At 40.9% G+C, this 19343-nt stretch overlaps 1 protein-coding gene and 1 long non-coding RNA gene across 3 annotated transcripts; one reads left to right on the top strand and one right to left on the bottom strand.

The window, feature by feature from the left end:
• The first annotated feature begins 264 nt into the window (after window positions 1-264).
• Window positions 265-14177, top strand: napepld (N-acyl phosphatidylethanolamine phospholipase D). 2 transcript variants are annotated; one of them, XM_020092457.2, is made up of 11 exons: window positions 328-506; window positions 1484-1687; window positions 4275-4350; window positions 4523-4636; window positions 4788-4928; window positions 5917-6141; window positions 6370-6473; window positions 6554-6719; window positions 11653-11801; window positions 11888-12002; window positions 12443-14177. In XM_020092457.2, the coding sequence occupies exons 3-11, from the start codon at window positions 4291-4293 to the stop codon at window positions 12572-12574; spliced, it is 1206 nt and encodes a 401-aa protein (XP_019948016.1). In that variant the 5' UTR covers window positions 328-506; window positions 1484-1687; window positions 4275-4290; the 3' UTR covers window positions 12575-14177. The 2 variants fall into 2 exon arrangements, with proteins under 2 accessions (XP_019948013.1, XP_019948016.1); XM_020092454.2 differs by lacking the exon at window positions 1484-1687 and having other exon boundaries at window positions 265-506.
• LOC109632911 (uncharacterized) lies at window positions 12468-18850 on the bottom strand. The gene is made up of 5 exons (XR_002202973.2): window positions 18709-18850; window positions 14884-14941; window positions 14697-14767; window positions 13628-13702; window positions 12468-12606 (listed from the first exon to the last, which is right to left on the bottom strand). It is a non-coding gene; the product is annotated as an uncharacterized lncRNA (long non-coding RNA).
• Between the last annotated feature and the right edge of the window lie 493 nt (window positions 18851-19343).

Consider the following 19343-nt stretch of genomic DNA (forward strand, 5'->3'; position numbering starts at 1 on the left):
AAAAAGAGAAACCTTTCACTAGAGGGGGAGATAATGAGTAGATTCTGTATCTGTGTATTAGTAAGAGGACATGTTGAAACAGCAAGCAAGTTTCACCATAAACTTTAGAAAAGTCAAACAATCATCTGGATTAAAAGAGGAAGATGACGTCAAATCAAATATCTATAAATATGTAGAATCATGTAAAGGGTTGACGTAAACTTTAAAGTATAAGTTTCCCCCCCGAGTGTAAACACTAGCACCGAGAGGGGGCGCTGCAGGGGGAAACAGCTCGAGCGGGGAAGCGGGTTCCGTCGCTGTCCCACACTGATGACGTCGGCACCTGTGGCTTGAGTCGATGAAAAGTTTTGCAGTTGACATGTCTGTAGACGAAGCTGCGGGATGGAAACGCTGTTTTGCGGCTCGCTGCGTGTGTTACTGTGGAGGAAGTGTCGTGAATACTCGGAGAGACTGAGGAGAGTCCGTCTGCTTCCGTTCAGCTGCCCGCAGGTGTTCCTCATCAACAGGTACAGCTGCGCGACGCGTCGCACTCGCTCCGCTCTTCAGCTAACTTTAGCTCACTTTAGCTCACTTCGGCTGTTCTCTGTCTGTTCCTCAGACACTTTGTGTTCTCGTCTGTTCGCCTCGCGTGTTTTCGATAGTACAAATGGTGCAAAACAAAAACACACAACCACAGGAGCCGAGCAGCGCAACAGAAGGTTCGTGTGAGTTAAACTCAGTTAGCTTCTCTGATATTTATTAGTTCAACAAATGAAATGTAACGTAGCTGCGTCACAAGAGCGTCCTAATTAGCAACACGTTTGAATATTGAACTTAATTTTCACTGAAAGAAGTTAAATATGACATTTAGCTCATTTAAATATTAGCAACAAGGCGTCACTTTTAGTTTTCACTACAAGTAGCTAAACTTATATTTAAACATCTGTCTAATTAAACATGAAACAACTAATAAGTCAAAATAAACGTTAACAATAGTGTTCAAACACAATACAGTGTAAATACAAGTATTAAGAATGAATAATTGTTGGAATATAGAAATATTCAGTCAGATAAAATATTCACACTTGATTGAAACGTAATATTTCACTTTGAAGGATTTTCAAAGATTTTCAGAATCAGACCTCAGCTTGTGTGTGTCTGTATTTTTACTTTTCAACGACAGCTCGATATTAATTCCAGCTGGCAGTGGTTCCCAATTAAAAAATCAACAGATGCTATGTATTTATTTTATCTTTTCAATTTGAACAAAAACGTTAGTTTGGATGAAACCATAGACTGTATATGGATGAAACATGTCCCTTCCCTGCGTCGTGACGATTTGTGATAGTTTTTATTTATTTATTAAGTGAGTTTGTGTGTGTGTGGGGGGGGGGGGGGGTGTCACGTGATGAGAGGGACTTAAGCCAGTGACGTCACAGAGCTGGTCCTGCAGCAGGATTCCTCCCTCTCTCTCTCTCTTTCCCTCTCTCTCTCTCTGTCTCAGTCTCTTTTTTAAAACACGTCCAACCTGCCGCTGAATTCAACCCTCCGCTCGACCTCCGCCGCACGGCTGCGTGACGGTGATGTGACCTGCGGGGAAACACCCGCGTGTGTTGCTCAGCTCGTGTTAAACCAGCCGTGAATGAGCCCAACATGTCTCCCTGTTGAGAACACAAGCGCTGCTGATCTGTTGCGTTCAAGTGTTCAGGTGAGTTGACGTGAAGCGTCTTCTGACCTCAGGGCTTCGTGCTTCTGCTGCTGTTTCCCTTGTTTGTGTGTGACTGTGCTGCTGCAGGAGAACATGTCCTTGTTTGTGGTGAAAGTTAAAAATACAACCTGTGTTTGTCGCCAGGTTATCTGGCATCATTGCTGGTGTCTGTGTCGATGGCAGGGAATCATCTGTAGTTTTTTTGTGAGTCACTGATTCTAATTCATGTACAGACTTGTGTGTGTGATACTGTCATGATAACAGCAATGTCATTTGTATGTGTTAGCTCACTACAAGCTGTTGTCAGGACTAGATCAATGTGATTATCTGAGATTATGTGGCTGGACAACAAGGCCCCAAAGGTAGAATCATAACGAAAATGTCATATTTAAATATCTAAGTTTAAAGACCGATTTTTGCTCTGGTGAAAATGATTATTGTTTTATTGTCCAGCCCTAATACCAGCAACATGATGTTTGTATTCGCTTGCTCACTTTGAACTGTTTTCATGACTGGATGAATGTTTTTATCTGATTAATAGCTGGACAATATTTAAAAAAATGAAATAATATAAGATGTTGTAAGATAAGATGAGAAAAACTTTATTGATCCTTCACTGGGGAAAGTCAATTGTTACAGCTGCAGATTGAGGTAGACAAGGAAACATGTGAAAGTATACAAATAGAATAACATGGGTAATGAAACAGAAGTAAATAAAATGTAATAAAAGTACAGCGAATATGCACTTGACATACACCTTATATCAGATTAAAGTGTTCATGTCAGTAAATATAGATAATTATCACAATAAATGTGATACTTGGGGTTTAAAAAAACACCTCTATAACCAAACAATGACAAACTATTGCATAATCAATATTTTGTCATATTGAACTTTTATTTTTTTACTCTTGTAGAAATTATATTTTGATAATTATCGGCCCTTATAACAGTGATATCTTTTCAATTTGTTTACCAATTTGAAGTTAGAATTGAATTTAACTGCATTGATGAGAATAGTGTTTGTGATTATGTTTTGTTGTTTGACCACATCATCATCAGACTCGCTGACTGGCCACACAGGTCTTTGTTTTGGATGTCGTCCTCAGAGCTCCATTGTTGTGTAGAATGCGGTTAAAGTCCATTCATGAGGCCGAGAGCATCATCAGGACGCCACAGCTGTGATAGTCGGAGTTTCCACACAGAGGCCGAGTGCACAGCCGGCTTACGTTGCATTACTGTGTTGATGCGCTGGTGTTTACATCGAGTCGTCAGACATTTTTGATATGGAAATACCATCATAACGCTCTGATCGATTGAAGTCTGATTTATGAATGTGTAATAGTTAAATAGGGTGTGTGCTGCACTGCGATTGCTGAGGATCATGGCAGGATAAGGAAGGGCGGTGATCAGATTTGTTGGCTCTGGTTTGTGTGTCTGGCACATGTAGATCTGTCTTCTCCTACTCCCTGAAACTAAAAGGTCGGATTCACTCCCACTTTTTAAAACTTGTGAACAAGGATCCTTCCCTTTAGTCACACATTCAGTTCAGGACTCAGTGTAATTCCTGCTGTGTCGGACTTCACTCAGTTTTATGTTTCACCACTATTTGTGAGGTGGCTACTGTCCAAGAGGGATCTAGTCAGAGCCGTTTCAGCTGTTGCACCGGGACTGTTATGATGTGACGACATGTGTTAATGAGCACGGTGAATTTAGAAATTGATGAAACAGATGTGTGCTTGCTTATAGTCCTTAACAATTTGGTAGAATTATAAATGTTGACTTTTCTAGTCAAGCGATACAATCATCATTTCTTTTTTCCAGTTACTTCCTGATCAGTGTTACATAAGAGTAACAACAGTACTGTTTGTGTCTCAAGGCAACTCGTGTCTTTTCTGCCAACAATATGTTTTACTTAGAGTTGATGAGTCCTTTCTGAAACACTTTTTTATCTTATTTCATGAAATTCTCTTCATGCCCCAATTGCCACCAACAGATAAACACATCTGGGGGTAAAAAGCTGGTGTCTGTGTAATAAACACGGCCGAATGAAATGATGAATCTTCAGCCAGAGACGATAACCACAAGTTAGAGAGCGAGTCACGGAAGAGTCTACATCTAGCAGTTGTCAGGCAGTGCACGTTTTTTGATGAGATGTGTAGCCTGCTCTTGCTTTTCCAGGGTTACTTACCTGAGCTTCAAGAGATAAAGTAACATGTGTGTGTGTGTGTGTGTGTGTGTGTGTGTGTGTGTGTGTGTGTGTGTGTGTGTGTTGCAAGGTTTGAAGTTCTGATAGTAGTTTGATTTGAATACAGTTACGTTGAACCTGCTGTGTGTCTGATAACTTTCTCACTGTTTCATATGCAAACTATTAGGGTTCAACTGTCAGTTATTCAATGTGCTGCAATCATCGCAGAATCAGTGTGTACATGTGTGACGCCCTCAGCAGCTTCTGGATTAACTTTAAAGCAAGACAACTGAGCCCTGTCTGCTCTCAGTTGAAAGCAGCTGAAATGTGTGATTGTGCACACTGTACAACAGCAGAGGTGTGTTGTTAATGTTACATGTTTGTGTGTGTTGGTTCTAGCTGTGCTGGTTTGCCCATGGAGAAGCCATCATCTTCAGGCAAAGCAGCGCTGGAGGAGAGAACAGGCCTGGTGGAGGTGAGGGATCCTACCCATTAACCTAAAGTGAGATGATATCAAGCTGTGGTGTAGTTTATTATAACTAGTCCACTAGAAGAAATATTCAGTGGAGAACAGAGAATGTGCTTAAAGCTGCCAATTTCCAAGTTGTGAGTTGACTCATTGCCTGTTGTTTGTGCCTCTACTCCAGGACGGTGAAGTGCTGAGAGGTGCTGAGGGTGGAGATGTGGATCCTCAGACCCCAAGGAAGAGCAGCTCCTCCCGATCCTCCCGCAAGAGCTTCCGTCTGGACTATCGGCTGGAGGTAAAACCACATTTCCCATCATCCCAACCGGCTCTTCCACCTCAAACCTCTTCACTTCCATATTATCCCTCCCTCATCAAGGCACCTCCCCTGTATTATATATTGGATATTATCGTTTTATCCAAAATGCCATTCTTTACTTTGATTGCAGGAGGACGTGACAAAGTCCTGTCAAGACAAACATGGCCGCTGGATGAACCCCTGGTCCACATGGCGGTTCCCTTCCTACTCGATGCTGCTCAGGTTCTTGTTGTTAGATAAAAATCACAGCAATGTACCAACTAATAAAGAGGTGGGTAAATATTAGACTAATGCTTTGTACATAATGTGAGTTATTGAAGTCTCAATAGGGTTTCATCGTCATCAGTCTAAAAATAGGAATATTTTGTTATAAATATAGTTCAACGGTGCACTTACCTCTGCCCAGGCCCAACAGTCTCCTTATGAAGCCACATTTAAAGTCACAAGGATTTCTATTTAGATCTGCACCAAAATATACACATTACTCAATGCAACCTCCAAAATATGACTAATAGACACTTTATTATTTGAGACATCAACAAAAAAATGTTCTGGTAGTGAAAAATTAATTGATTCTTCCCCGTCTCATCCTCCCATCGACATTTGTCCCAGTCGTTTCTGTGTAATCCTGCTAACTACAGAACAATAACATAGCCTCCTCGTTGTAGGCAAAATATGTTGATATTTAAACTGCCAGTTGAGTTAGCTCGATTTAATTTATTCAATCTAAAAGTTGTGCATCACATTTGTTAAAACCTGACTAAGATTGTACTTGTTTTATTCGTGTAGTGATTAGTATCAGGAGCTGAATGTTCCTCTCTTCGGTGCGGTTTGTCGACTCTCACATCCCACACAGTGGAAACCTTGCTGAGCTCAGTCGGGGCTTAACAGGCTTCAAAGGCTGCTTTCACTCAGCAATAGAAACCTGTTCAACCCCTTATCCACAGAGTTATCAGTGTTTTTTCTGTTATTGTGTGAAACCGGCAGTGTGGGGGTGGAGCTGTGTACACACTACACAGAGAAATCAAACACTGTCCTCCAGATGCTGAATAAATGTAACGTTTAAACTTGTTCATAGAGTCAGATACACTGAAAACAGTCACTTTCTTTTTAGGGTAAGAGGATCATGGTTGATTTTTTATTTTTTTTAAAGAATGATTAAAGTCATAAGACTGAGGCTCCAATCCTCCTGATAAGAACGTGGTTGTTTTATTCCAGCCTCCCTGATGTGATCTCTCTCTGTGGTTTCACTCCTCCAGGCTCTGGACAGCGAGCTCCCGGTGATGGAGCCGTACTTTGTCCAGAACCCAGACCTCTCCGACTCCGGTCCAGGTCTGAGAGTCACCTGGCTGGGTCACGCCACGGTTCTGGTGGAAATGGACGGACTGAACATCCTGACAGACCCCATCTTCAGCCAGAGGGCCTCGCCTTTCCAGTTCATGGGGCCCAAAAGGTACCGAGGGCCTCCCTGCACTGTAGAACAGGTTCGGAACCTCCATTTTCTCTCTTATGAAATTCAACTTTAATCAAAACATTTTTCTACCTCTGTTTGTACAATTTGAAAATGTAAGAAATCCACCACTAGCGGAGTTTAGTTACAAACACACTGATGTTTACATAGGCCAGTTATGACAGCGGCTAAAATACAATAAAACATGGACAATTTCCAGGACATGTTATTTTTATTTGACCCTGTTCCCTCTTGTCCTCAGCTGCCCAGGATCGATGCTGTTGTCATCAGTCACTCTCATTACGACCACCTGGATGCTGGATCTGTGGCCAGCCTCAACGCTCGCTTCGGGGGGGAGCTACGCTGGTAGGAGGGATCCATCAGTGGGAGGTCACTCTCTTACATTCATTTCTTATGTATTTGCAATTCACTCTTGTGTGTTGTAGGTTCGTGCCCCTGGGTCTGATGGACTGGCTGATGAAAATGGGCTGTGAGAACGTGATGGAGCTGGACTGGTGGGAGGAGAACTGCGTCCCGGGTCATGACGATGTGACGTTTGTCTGCACGCCGTCTCAGCACTGGAGCAAACGCACAGCTCTGGACGATAACAAGGTAATTATGGAGTAACTTTCTCTCTTTCGTTCTTTCTCTCTCTCTCTCTCGTTCGTTCTCGTTCGTCCTCTCTCTCTCTTTCATTCGTTCTCTCTCTCTCGTTCGTCCTTTCGTTCTCTCTCGTTCGTTCTCTCTTTCTTTCATTCATTCTCTCTCTCTTTTTTGTTCATGCTTTCATTCGTTCTCTCTCTCTCTCTCGTTCGTCCTTTCGTTCTCTCTTTCGTTCGTTCTCTCTTTCTTTCATTCATTCTCTCTCTCTTTTTTGTTCATTCGTTCTCTCTCTCTCTCTCTCTTTCCTTCTTTCTTTCTCTCTCTTTCGTTCTCTCTTTCTTTCGTTCGTTCTCTCTCTCTCGTTCGTCCTCTTTCTCTCAATCTTTCGTCCTTTCGTTCTCTCTCCTTCGCTCTCTCTCTCTCTTTCTTTCGTTCGTCCTTTCGTTCTCTCTCCTTCGCTCTCTCTCTCTCTTTCTTTCGTTCGTCCTTTCGTTCTCTCTCGTTCGTCCTCTCTTTCTCTCGTTCTCTCTCTCAATCTTTCGTTCTTTCTCTCTCTCTCGTTCGTTCGTTCTCGTTCGTCCTTTCATTTTCGTTCTCTCGTTCGTCCTTTCGTTCTCTCTCGTCCTCTCTCTCTCTTTCGTTCGTTCGTCCTTTTGTTCTCTCTCGTTCGTTCTCGTTCGTCCTTTCGTTCTCTCTCTCAATCTTTCGTTCTTTCTCTCTCTTTCGTTCGTTCTCTCTCTCAATCTTTCGTTCTTTTTCTCTCGTTCGTTCTCATTCGTTCTCTCTCGTTCGTCCTTTCATTTTTGTTCTCTCGTTCGTCCTTTCGTTCTCTCTCTCTCTCGTTCATCCTTTCATTTTCGTTCTCTCGTTCGTCCTCTCTTTCTCGTTCGTTCTCGTTCGTCCTCTCTCTCTCTTTCGTTCGTTCTCTCTCTCTTTCGTTCATTCATCCTTTTGTTCGTTCTCGTTCGTCCTCTCTCTCTCTCGTTCGTCCTTTTGTTCTCTCTTTCGTTCGTTCTCTCTTTCTTTCATTCATTCTCTCTCTCTTTTTTGTTCATTCGTTCTCTCTCTCTCTCTCTCTTTCCTTCTTTCTTTCTCTCTCTTTCGTTCTCTCTTTCTTTCGTTCGTTCTCTCTCTCTCGTTCGTCCTCTCTTTCTCTCAATCTTTCGTCCTTTCGTTCTCTCTCTCTCTCGTTCGTCCTTTCATTTTCGTTCTCTCGTTCGTCCTCTCTCTCTCTCTCGTTTGTTCTCGTTCGTCCTTTCGTTCTCTCTCGTTCTCTCTCTCAATCTTTCGTTCTCTCTCTCAATCTTTCGTTCTCGTTCGTCCTTTCGTTCTCTCTCTCGTTCGTCCTCTCTCTCTTTTGTTCGTTCTCTCTCTCTCGTTCGTTCTCTCGTTCGTCCTTTCATTCTCTCTCGTTCACTCTCTCTCTCGTTCGTTCTTTCATTCTCTCTCGTTCGTCCTCTCTTTCTCTCTCGTTCTCTCTCTCAATCTTTCGTTCTTTCTCTCTCTCTCGTTTGTCCTCTCTTTCTCTCGTCTCTCTCTCAATCTTTTGTTCTTTTTCTCTCGTTCGTTCTCTCTCTCTCTCGTTCATCCTTTCATTTTCGTTCTCTCGTTCGTCCTCTCTTTCTCGTTCGTCCTCTCTCTCTCTTTCGTTCTCTCTCTTTCTCGTTCGTTCTCTCGTTCGTCCTTTCGTTCGCTCTCTCTCTCTTTCGTTCATTCATCCTTTTGTTCGTTCTCGTTCGTCCTCTCTCTCTCTCGTTCGTCCTTTCGTTCGCTCTCTCTCTCTTTCGTTCATTCATCCTTTTGTTCTCTCTCGTTCGTCCTCTCTTTCTCTCGTTCTCTCTCTCAATCTTTCATTCTTTCTTTTTCTCTCGTTCGTTCTCGTTCGTCCTCTCTCTTTCGTTCGTTCTCTCTCTCTCGTTCATCCTTTCATTTTCGTTCTCTCGTTCGTCCTTTCGTTCGTCCTCTCTCTCTCTCTCGTTCGTTCTCGTTCGTCCTTTCGTTCTCTCTCGTTCTCTCTCTCAATCTTTCGTTCTCTCTCTCAATCTTTCGTTCTCGTTCGTCCTTTCGTTCTCTCTCTCGTTCGTCCTCTCTTTCTCTCGTTCTCTCTCTCAATCTTTCGTTCTTTCTCTCTCTCTCTTTCGTTCGTTCTCTCTCTCAATCTTTCGTTCTTTTTCTCTCGTTCGTTCTCATTCGTTCTCTCTCTCTCTCGTTCGTCCTCTCTTTCTCTCGTCTCTCTCTCAATCTTTCGTTCTCTCTCTCAATCTTTCGTTCTCGTTCGTCCTTTCGTTCTCTCTCTCGTTCGTCCTCTCTTTCTCTCGTTCTCTCTCTCAATCTTTCGTTCGTTCTCTCTTTCTTTCATTCATTCTCTCTCTCTTTTTTGTTCATTCGTTCTCTCTCTCTCTCTCTCTTTCCTTCTTTCTTTCTCTCTCTTTCGTTCTCTCTTTCTTTCGTTCGTTCTCTCTCTCTCGTTCGTCCTCTCTTTCTCTCAATCTTTCGTCCTTTCGTTCTCTCTCTCTCTCGTTCGTCCTTTCATTTTCGTTCTCTCGTTCGTCCTCTCTCTCTCTCTCGTTTGTTCTCGTTCGTCCTTTCGTTCTCTCTCGTTCTCTCTCTCAATCTTTCGTTCTCTCTCTCAATCTTTCGTTCTCGTTCGTCCTTTCGTTCTCTCTCTCGTTCGTCCTCTCTCTCTTTTGTTCGTTCTCTCTCTCGTTCGTTCTCTCGTTCGTCCTTTCATTCTCTCTCGTTCACTCTCTCTCTCGTTCGTTCTTTCATTCTCTCTCGTTCGTCCTCTCTTTCTCTCTCGTTCTCTCTCTCAATCTTTCGTTCTTTCTCTCTCTCTCGTTTGTCCTCTCTTTCTCTCGTCTCTCTCTCAATCTTTTGTTCTTTTTCTCTCGTTCGTTCTCTCTCTCTCTCGTTCATCCTTTCATTTTCGTTCTCTCGTTCGTCCTCTCTTTCTCGTTCGTCCTCTCTCTCTCTTTCGTTCTCTCTCTTTCTCGTTCGTCCTTTCGTTCGCTCTCTCTCTCTTTCGTTCATTCATCCTTTTGTTCGTTCTCGTTCGTCCTCTCTCTCTCTCGTTCGTTCTCTCGTTCGTCCTTTCGTTCGCTCTCTCTCTCTTTCGTTCATTCATCCTTTTGTTCTCTCTCGTTCGTTCTCTCTTTCTCTCGTTCTCTCTCTCAATCTTTCGTTCTTTCTCTCTCTCTCTTTCGTTCGTTCTCTCTCTCAATCTTTCGTTCTTTTTCTCTCGTTCGTTCTCATTCGTTCTCTCTCTCTCTCGTTCGTCCTCTCTTTCTCTCGTCTCTCTCTCAATCTTTCGTTCGTTCTCTCTCTCAATCTTTTGTTCTTTTTCTCTCGTTCGTTCTCTCTCTCTCGTTCATCCTTTCATTTTCGTTCTCTCGTTCGTCCTCTCTTTCTCGTTCGTCCTCTCTCTCTCTTTCGTTCGTTCTCTCTCTTTCTCGTTCGTTCTCGTTCGTCCTCTCGTTCGTCCTTTCGTTCGCTCTCTCTCTCTTTCGTTCATTCATCCTTTTGTTCTCTCTCGTTCTCTCTCTCAATCTTTCATTCTTTCTTTTTCTCTCGTTCGTTCTCGTTCGTCCTCTCTCGTTCGTCCTCTCTCTTTCGTTCGTTCTCTCTCTCAATCTTTCGTTCTTTTTCTCTCGTTCGTTCTCTCTCTCTCGTTCATCCTTTCATTTTCGTTCTCTCGTTCGTCCTTTCGTTCTCTCTCGTTCTCTCTCTCAATCTTTCGTTCTCGTTCGTCCTTTCGTTCTCTCTCTCGTTCGTCCTCTCTCTCTTTTGTTCGTTCTCTCTCTCTCGTTCGTCCTTTCATTCTCTCTCGTTCACTCTCTCTCTCTTTCGTTCGTTCGTCCTCTCTTTCTCGTTCGTTCTCGTTCGTTCTCTCTCTCAATCTTTCGTTCTCGTTCGTCCTTTCGTTCTCTCTCTCTCGTTCGTCCTCTCTCTCTCTTTCCTCTCTTTTGTTTGTTCTCTCTCTCTTTCGTTCATTCTCTCTCCCTCTCGTTCGTCCTTTCGTTCTCTCTCGTTCACTCTCTCTCTTTCGTTCGTTCGTCCTTTTGTTCTCTCTCGTTCGTTCTCGTTTGTCCTTTCATTTTTGTTCTCTCGTTCGTCCTCTCTTTCTCTCGTTCGTTCTCTCTCTTTCTCGTTCGTCCTTTCATTCGCTCTCTCTCTCTTTCGTTCATTCGTCCTTTTGTTCGTTCTCTTTCGTCCTTTCATTTTCGTTCGTCCTTTCATTCTCTCTCGTTCTCTCTCGTTCATCCTCTCTTTCTCTCGTTCTCTCTCTCAATCTTTCATTCTTTCTTTTTCTCTCGTTCGTCCTCTCTCTTTCGTTCTCTCTTTCTTTCATTCATTCTCTCTCTTTTTTGTTCATTCGTTCTCTCTTTCTTTCGTTCGTTCTCTCTCTCTCGTTCGTCCTCTCATTTTCGTTCTCTCGTTCGTCCTCTCTTTCTCTCGTTCTCTCTCTCAATCTTTCATTCTTTCTTTTTCTCTCGTTCGTTCTCGTTCGTCCTTTCGTTCTCTCTTGTTCGTTCTCGTTCGTCCTTTCATTTTTGTTCTCTCGTTCGTCCTCTCTTTCTCTCGTTCGTTCTCTCTCTTTCTCGTTCGTCCTCTCTCTCTCTCGTTCGTTCTCTCATTCGTCCTTTCGTCCTCTCTCGTTCGTCCTCTCTCTCATTTGTCCTTTCGTTCTCTCTCTCTCTTTCGTTCGTTCTCTCTCTCTCTCTTTCATTCGTTCTCTCTCTCGTTTGTGTTCTCTCGTTCCTTCATCCTCTCTCTTTCGTTCTTTCTTTTTCTCTCGTTCATTCTCTCTCGTTCGTTCTCTCTTTCGTTCGTCCTCTCTCTCTTTCGTTCGTCCTCTCTCTCTTGCTCGTTCTTTCGTCCTCGTTCGTCCTCTCTCTTTCTCTCATTCATCCTCTCACTCGTTCTCTCATCCTCTCTCTCTCAGACCTTATGGGGCAGCTGGTCTGTCTTGGGTCCGGAGCATCGATTCTTCTTTGCTGGTGACACTGGTTACTGCCCCTCCTTCCAGGAGATTGGTCGACGCTTCGGACCATTTGACCTCGCGGCAATCCCCATTGGAGCGTACCTGCCCAGGTAGAACAGATACTTCTGTGTAAAACATTGACACTGGTTGTAAAAACAAGTTCTTTATTGAGTAACACATCAATATTGATTTCAAGGGATGTGATGAAGGGGCAGCACATAGATCCAGAGGAGGCTGTTCAGATTCACCAGGACCTGCAGGCAAAACACTCTGTGGCCATTCACTGGGGAACATTCGCACTCGCCTATGAGGTAACGTTTGACTGCTCATGGTTCTTACATCACTTTAAACTCTTATCTCAACAGTTATTGGTTAGTTGGCTGAAATCAGTACTTATCTGAAGTGACATCACCAACTCTTTACAATGTCGTTGAACAACAGTTAGTGTTTTCCCCCCAAAAATGTGGCATCATCATTTTTAAACTGTATGTTGAGGATGCTGAAAGTTAAACCTTAATTCTCCAGTAAACACACCACGTGGTTGCATATGATAATGGTAGGGTTGAACTAAAATGATGATGCCGCATTTTCAAATATAGGACTTTACAATTTAAGTTCAACTGTTATAAATCAAACAACCAATCAACGTCTCTCAAAAAAGTTCAAACTTTATTTCGATCTGAGGCAAAACATTTTGACTTCATGATAAGACACTAGAGCAGTGTTTGATACTCACCTCTCCTTTGTGCAGTACTACATGGAGCCACCGGCTCTTCTCAGAGACGCACTGGAGCAGAAAGGACTGCATCCAAAATCCTTCTTCACGTTGCATCATGGGGAGTCTCGGCTTATTACGTCACAAGAAGGCGACGTCTTCGAGTGATCCTCCTGTTTCTGGACTGCATTACTGTAGATCTGTAATAAAGAGCAGAAACATTTTGTAGATAGTTTTAGTGATTAAAGAATGAAATGCAAAAGTATGCAGCTCGTCTATATTTACATACTGAATGTTTACAGGGTCATCGGTGAACAATAACGTTCTCAATTATTCAGATTAGTTGACTCAGTGTCACATGCACATTGAAAACATTTATTCAGATTTTTCGTTTCATATGCAGCAGTTTAGAAAATGAATTGTTTCCTTTCGACAACTAAGTTTCCAAAAACCAATGTGGGATAAGTGTAGAGAAAAAAATTTAAAAAAATACTTCTGTGCTGGTTTTTTCTCCTCAGGGCTACAAGATTTTTTTCAGTCAGCACACAGACCACAAAACTAAATAACACCAACATGCAAATTACCACTTTGGAAAAACTACAAAGCTGCAGAAACACTTCTGTGTTTTTCCCTCAGCAGTTCCAGTTCACCACATAGAGGGAGAAGATGTAATGTTTACCCTGACACCTCATGGTCATTGGAGAACAATGCTACCTTAACAAGCTGAGAATCTAATGACAAAGTAGAAGAAACACTTCATACTGCAAAGATTAGCTGAGTCTCAGAAGCTCCTGTTTTTTTTCTGTCATTTCAAAGTCGTAGCAGTTACAAGTCAGAACATTTTCTGCAGCTTGATTGTATCTCAAAGCGGTAACTTGCATTTTGACATTGAGACTGTGCGCCCACTGCTTATAAAAACCTTCCAGCCCTGAGGAGAAAATATTTCTGGTGGATAAAATGTTCCAGAACAGAGGAGCAACAACCACTGAAAAGAAATGTCTGCTGCTTCTACACTGGTTTGTGGAAACCTAGTCATCAACTGACCAAAATATGACCATAAGTCTTTTTCTGAATTTTCTGCACACCAACAAAAAACATCTGAATAAAATAAGTTAAAATGAAGCTCACATAGATTTACTATGGTAACCAATGCTCTTTAATGAACATGTGAATGTAGTTACAGTGTGTGCACAGGAAACAGTGCATGGTTGAATGACAAACCTCGTCTCTGAAGCTGAACAGGAGCCTGTAGACACGTGATGCAGTTTCATGTTCACACACAGCTGGACACGTGAGCTGGAATGTCAAAGAAAAAACATTAGACAGATATTTAGCGTTTTTAAAGAGCAGTGTTAGCTGAGGCTAGATGACAATACTGTGTTTCTCTTCAGATTGTATTACAGTCAAGAAAAGTAACTAACTACAGCTGAAGTGTCAGTGTGCACAAGTTGAGCTGGGTTCAACTTCATGCACTGCAGCTACTGTATATTGTTCCTGTGACGGATATTTACTTTGAATGCTCTGAAACAACAGCACAAAGACCAACCTCCTCATCTATCATTGATGTTTGTGCCTCAGACAGAAACCATAGAATAATGTAGTACTGTGGTGATTTTATCTTAAAATCCAGAATGTAAGAAGAGGTAACAGCACAATTCTGAGGTAATTTAATAACCTAGATAAAACTGTATCGTCAGTCTGGGCTGAATGTGGTTTACATTGATTCTGTGTTGCTGAATTTAACATTGAATAAACTTTGCACACCTGCAAATATGTGTTTTTATTCTTGTTATAATAAATTGTTGTTGAAATTGTTTTGTGTTTATGTTACTTTAAGTCTCATGGGGGAAGATAACATAGAAAGTTACTTTAAATTAAAGAATAAATGTCCCCATTAGTATATTATACTGAGTAAGAACATCTGCAACAGAATATTTTGTCATGAAGCTGTAAATCACACACTTCTGATCTGCAGCTTCTCCTAAAACGAAATTTGGCGCCCCCAAGTGGTAAACATATAAACCTGCAACTATTATGGGAATTAAACCATGAATATGATGCATTAAATAATTAATGCAGAATTTACCAAACAGAAAAATACCAAAAATACAATCTGCTGATAGTACTGAGTATGATGTATTAAATTCTGCCTACATTTTTGAACAGGCGTAACTATAGACAGTATAAGCTGCCACAAAACATGCTGCTATAGATTGTGTAATTATCTTTATTTAGGTATAGATTTGTGTTAACATATGATCAGATCATCCAAGTTTAGATAATGACCAACCTGGACTGGAGCCTACAGGCAGCGTGATGTGGTTTCATGTTCACACACAGCAGGACATGACTTCTTGTGAGCTGTAATATCACAGGGAAAAAAAAAAAAGAACATTTAAAACCTTGAATTATCTTCATTCATGAGTGAATTTCAAAGAATATATGATAAGATCATCTAAGTTAAAATAATGACAAACCTTCACTGAAGCCAACAGAACAGGAGCCTACAGGCAGCGGGACACAACCTCTTGTGAGCTGTAATATGACAGAAAAAACCCCCACAGTTTTTAAATGTTGAATTATCTTCATTAATGAGTGAATTTGACTCAATATATGATCTGATCATCTAAGCTAGAAAAGTTTAAGAACCAATCAGCGTGAACTTTTTCCAGTTATGATCCATTTCTCCAAAAGTAAAAGAAATTCACTTTAAGATTATAAATTTACCTTTAACTTGGAATTTTAAGAATACCTTTAAAAATTTGGATGATTTTCTGAAAACGAACCTCACCTGAATTAATATAAAATGTCATAAAGTTGGAGTATTTCTGGAGGACAAAAAGGAAATAATTTTTAATACCTTATAAATTTAGCTATACAGAGTATTCATAGATTAAGTGGATTTTTACAGAAGCGTATTGCATTCACTTGAAAAAAAAAAATCTGTTTCTTTCTGAGTATTTTTTTTCCTTCTGTTTTTCTGTCAAATTTTTTTCTTCTGTTTTTCGGAGTAATTTTTTATTTCTTCTGCTTTTCTGACATTTTTTGTTTTCTTTCTATTTTTCGGACTAACTTTTTTTTTCCCTTCTGTTTTTTTCGGACAAATTTTTTTTCTGAGCTTAGAGAGCATTTGAAACAATAGACGCATTCATTCCTTTATTGAGAGCTCGATGTGATGGAAACAAACATGACCGGCGTGTGTAGCTTAATCAAGTTTTACTTTGATCTGGGTTTAAGACACTGGGAGATAGTCCTGCCTTTAAGTCAGATGGATGTATTATCATTAGTTTGTCGACTCTATGCAGGGACCTGAGGACTTTGCGGTTGTTCAGAAGAAAAGTCCATTCAGATCTACTGCGATGGGGCATGTATGTGCGGGCAGGAGTCACCATAGGTCCATGGGAGTCACTTGCAGGTTCTCGCAGGAGTTCGAAGTATCTCGATAATTCAGAAAAATAATTTGTCGAAAAAAGGGGGGACAAAAATAACCCTGAAAAACAGAATAAAATTTAAAAAAAAAAACCCCAAACAATAAATTACTCAAAAAAAAGAGTTTTTTTTCCCAAGTGAATGCCATACGCTTGTGTAGATTTTAAATACAAGACGACTATTTCAAATATTTATGAACAAGTAAAAGTTGAAAAAAATATTAAAAAATTAAAAATGCCTTTTTCTTTAAATTAATTTTGACCTTTTGTTATCTGTTGATGTTTTATTGTCTTTGTATGGACAACTTGAAATCTGTTAAGTCAGTTTATCATTGTGAATAAAGTTTGTTAAAAAGGACTTGTTTGGATTATTGTTCAACACAAATCTGCAAACACAGACCAAGCAATCAGCCCTTACACAAAAATGGACGGTTTTAAGGGGCAAAACTAAATATATAAATACATAAATAATTCTATAATTATTGCCTAAAGGTGTAATTATTCATTTATTTTTATACTTACTGAACAGAACAAAATAAGAGTCAACTTCAGTCATCAAAAGTCAAACTTGAATCTACTGTTTTGGCCTAATTAGGCAGCACGCTTCTGGTTGCTAACCGCCAACCAAACTGAAGAAGAATTAGAAGGAGAAGAAGAATTAGAAGAAATAGAAGAATTAGAAGATGTTGGCACAGGTGGATCTGAATGAAATGTTTACTGTAGTTGAACAATGGAGGCAATTTCCAAGTCACATGTCATTTTCCATGTGATTGAGGGCATTGCAGAGAACATAGAAAGATATTAGCCCTGAGGGAAGACATTTGTCTTAGTGATGTTCATTAGTTCACACATGATTAACTTTAGACTGCAGTCACGCCATCTTCGCTTCGGAGAGGCACGGTCGCGCTTATCTACACTTGAAAGTCGAGTGCCCGTCTACATCGCGTCATACGGTAAAGCGTGTGAAAAACTCAGACATCTATATCGAAGTGGCTTTTTCCTCTTATTTTCATTTGTTGAAATACATCTGTCATCACTTTGTTTTACTACATCATTTTTAATGATTAAAACAAAATGATTGAAGCACATTCAGAATCCCACTCATTTGTGCATAGTCAGATTTAAAAAGTTCATTAAGAAACAAATCACATTGTTTTCTGCAGACTCCACCAGATTCTTGTTGTACATGTCCCCAGCTAACTCTGGTGATTCTCAAGTTCTTTCACTGCATCATTTTCTGATTATCTGATGCTGAAATCATCGATGACATCCTCATCTCTATCTATCTCTCTCCTTCTTTCCTTTTGCAGAATGTGGTTTCATTTTACTCACGTGATGTCCTTCTGATTTTACTCTCGTTCGTTCGTGTGTGTGTGTGTGTGTGTGTGTGTGTGTGGAGGACATCCAGCCCTCCCTGCAGAAGCCCAAATCAACCGGTCATCTCCACCTTCTCTGCACCTCTTATCAGTCCATCATCTGCCTGCCAGACTCACCCCCAACTAGTTTGATTTTTCTGTTTTTTCTTATACCTGCATGTTATCATATTTTAACAATGGGGATGTGGACCCAAGATCAGGATAAAAAGATGGATGGCAGATCTGGTTTCTAGTGTCTTCATCAGATTTGAATGTAATTGCACAAAAGCACAGAAACACTACTGCCAAATGGGAAAGAGACGAACCAAACTGAAATGATCACCAGAACACCAGACAGTGAGCAGGCTAAAAAGTAAGACAGCTAACTCAAAACTGTCAAGTTAAGACTTCTTTTATTTCCATCAAGCCTCTGCCTTGAGCGTGCTCTTCATTTTTCTTTAAATAAACGCAAGATGTACAACAGGTCCCAAGACACTCCTGTCATGACTTTCATGTGGAATTTAAACTGATGTAAAAACGCATTCAGTTCTATACATTACAATGTTTTTATTGAATAACTTATCAAGTTATCCAGACACAACTTTCAGCATTATATCATATAGCAGAACTGAAGCAACAAACAGCACAACACATGAACAGAAGCCCCATGAACACAACCAAACCACACACACGAAGAGTAAAATCAGAAGGACATCAAGCGAGTAAAAAGCAAAATGCTGAAATGATACCACATTCTGCAAAAGGAAAGAAGGAGAGTGATAGATAGAGATGAGGGGATGTCATCGATGATTTCAGCATCAGATAATGATGCAGTGAAAGAACTTGAGAATCACCAGAGTTAGCTGGGGACATGTACAACAAGAATCTGGTGGAGTCTGCAGAAAACAATTTGAATGGTTTCTTAATGAACTCTTTAAATCTGACTATGCACAAATGAGTGGGATTCTGAATGTGCTTCAATCATTTTGTTTTAATCATTAAAAATAATGTAGTAAAACAACAAAGTGATGACAGATGTATTTCAACAAATGAAAAGAAGAAGACAAAGAAACTTCGATATAGATTTGAGTTTTTCACACGCTTTACCGTACGACGCGATGTAGACGGGCACTCGAATTTCAAGTGTAGATAGCGCGACAGTGCCTCTCCGAAGCGCAAAAACTTACTAAGCATTTAGCTTTAGCGTACAAGCTTGATTCCAGTGCATTTTTACTTGGAGGGTTAAATAATTGTGTGTAAGAGGCACTTTGATATAAAGATATTAAAATATGTTTCTCATTGAGCTTCATGACGGTATTAAACAGTGGTGTTAGCATGGAAGTGGCTGTAAGCTAACGCTAGCTTGTACGGTTGCTAATGCATTTTCCTCCAACGTAAAATGGCCACCGCGCGCATGCAAACACACATTTTAAACAGTTGTTCTTCAACTTTTCTTTAATTGTTCTTCAATTGTTCTCCAGCGCATTTAAAAGCGAATTAATAAAATATTTCTCCCGACCTGTTCTTGGTTCGTTGTTGGTCCAGCAGCTCGTCGGTTGACGCCATTTGGTTGAGTCCAGAAAAGCCACTCGGTTCTTTCCTAATTTCCAGCGAGAGGTGGAGCAGCAGAAACAAGACGACACGTTCTTGTCTTCGTGAGACGCAAACAGACCTCCTGCCACCTCCTGCCGCCTCCTCCTGGACCTCCTGCCGCCGCCTCCTCCTGGACCTCCTGCCGCCGCCTCCTCCTGGACCTCCTGCCGCCTCCTGCTCGAGTCATTTATAAACGAGCTCGTCGTTTCTAACAAGCCTCAAACGTCTGATTGAGATTCACTGCACCTGCTCACCTTACACTCTTCTTCTTCTGTTGTCTTCCAACTTCTAGGCGCATTAGCGCCCCCTTCTGCTCCGGCGTGTGGATCAGAAAGCGCAATCCAAATACCTTCATAATAATAATAATAATAATAATAATAATAATAATAATTATATATATATAATAACAAAACACATAACATATAGCCTACTTTATTTACTTAATCTTACTTTACACTCTACTCCTACTATAATTAAATGTATAATAATAATAATAATAATAATATAAAAACCCCTGCATCCCTTAAAAATGCTACTAGCCCCATCACCTGTTCTGTCCTC

The sequence above is a fragment of the Paralichthys olivaceus genome, chromosome 23 (genome assembly GCF_024713975.1).
Source record: "Paralichthys olivaceus isolate ysfri-2021 chromosome 23, ASM2471397v2, whole genome shotgun sequence".
Classification (NCBI taxonomy): domain Eukaryota; kingdom Metazoa; phylum Chordata; class Actinopteri; order Pleuronectiformes; family Paralichthyidae; genus Paralichthys; species Paralichthys olivaceus.

What these genes read in the sequence shown, in the direction of transcription:
- napepld (XM_020092454.2), top strand. Translation starts at nt 382, where the DNA reads ATGGAAACGCTGTTTTGCGGCTCGCTGCGTGTGTTACTGTGGAGGAAG. An exon ending in CAGCTCTGGACGATAACAAG is followed by an intron (nt 6,720 to 11,652) that starts GTAATTATGGAG and finishes TCTCTCTCTCAG; the next exon opens with ACCTTATGGGGCAGCTGGTC. An exon ending in ATTGGAGCGTACCTGCCCAG is followed by an intron (nt 11,802 to 11,887) that starts GTAGAACAGATA and finishes ATTGATTTCAAG; the next exon opens with GGATGTGATGAAGGGGCAGC.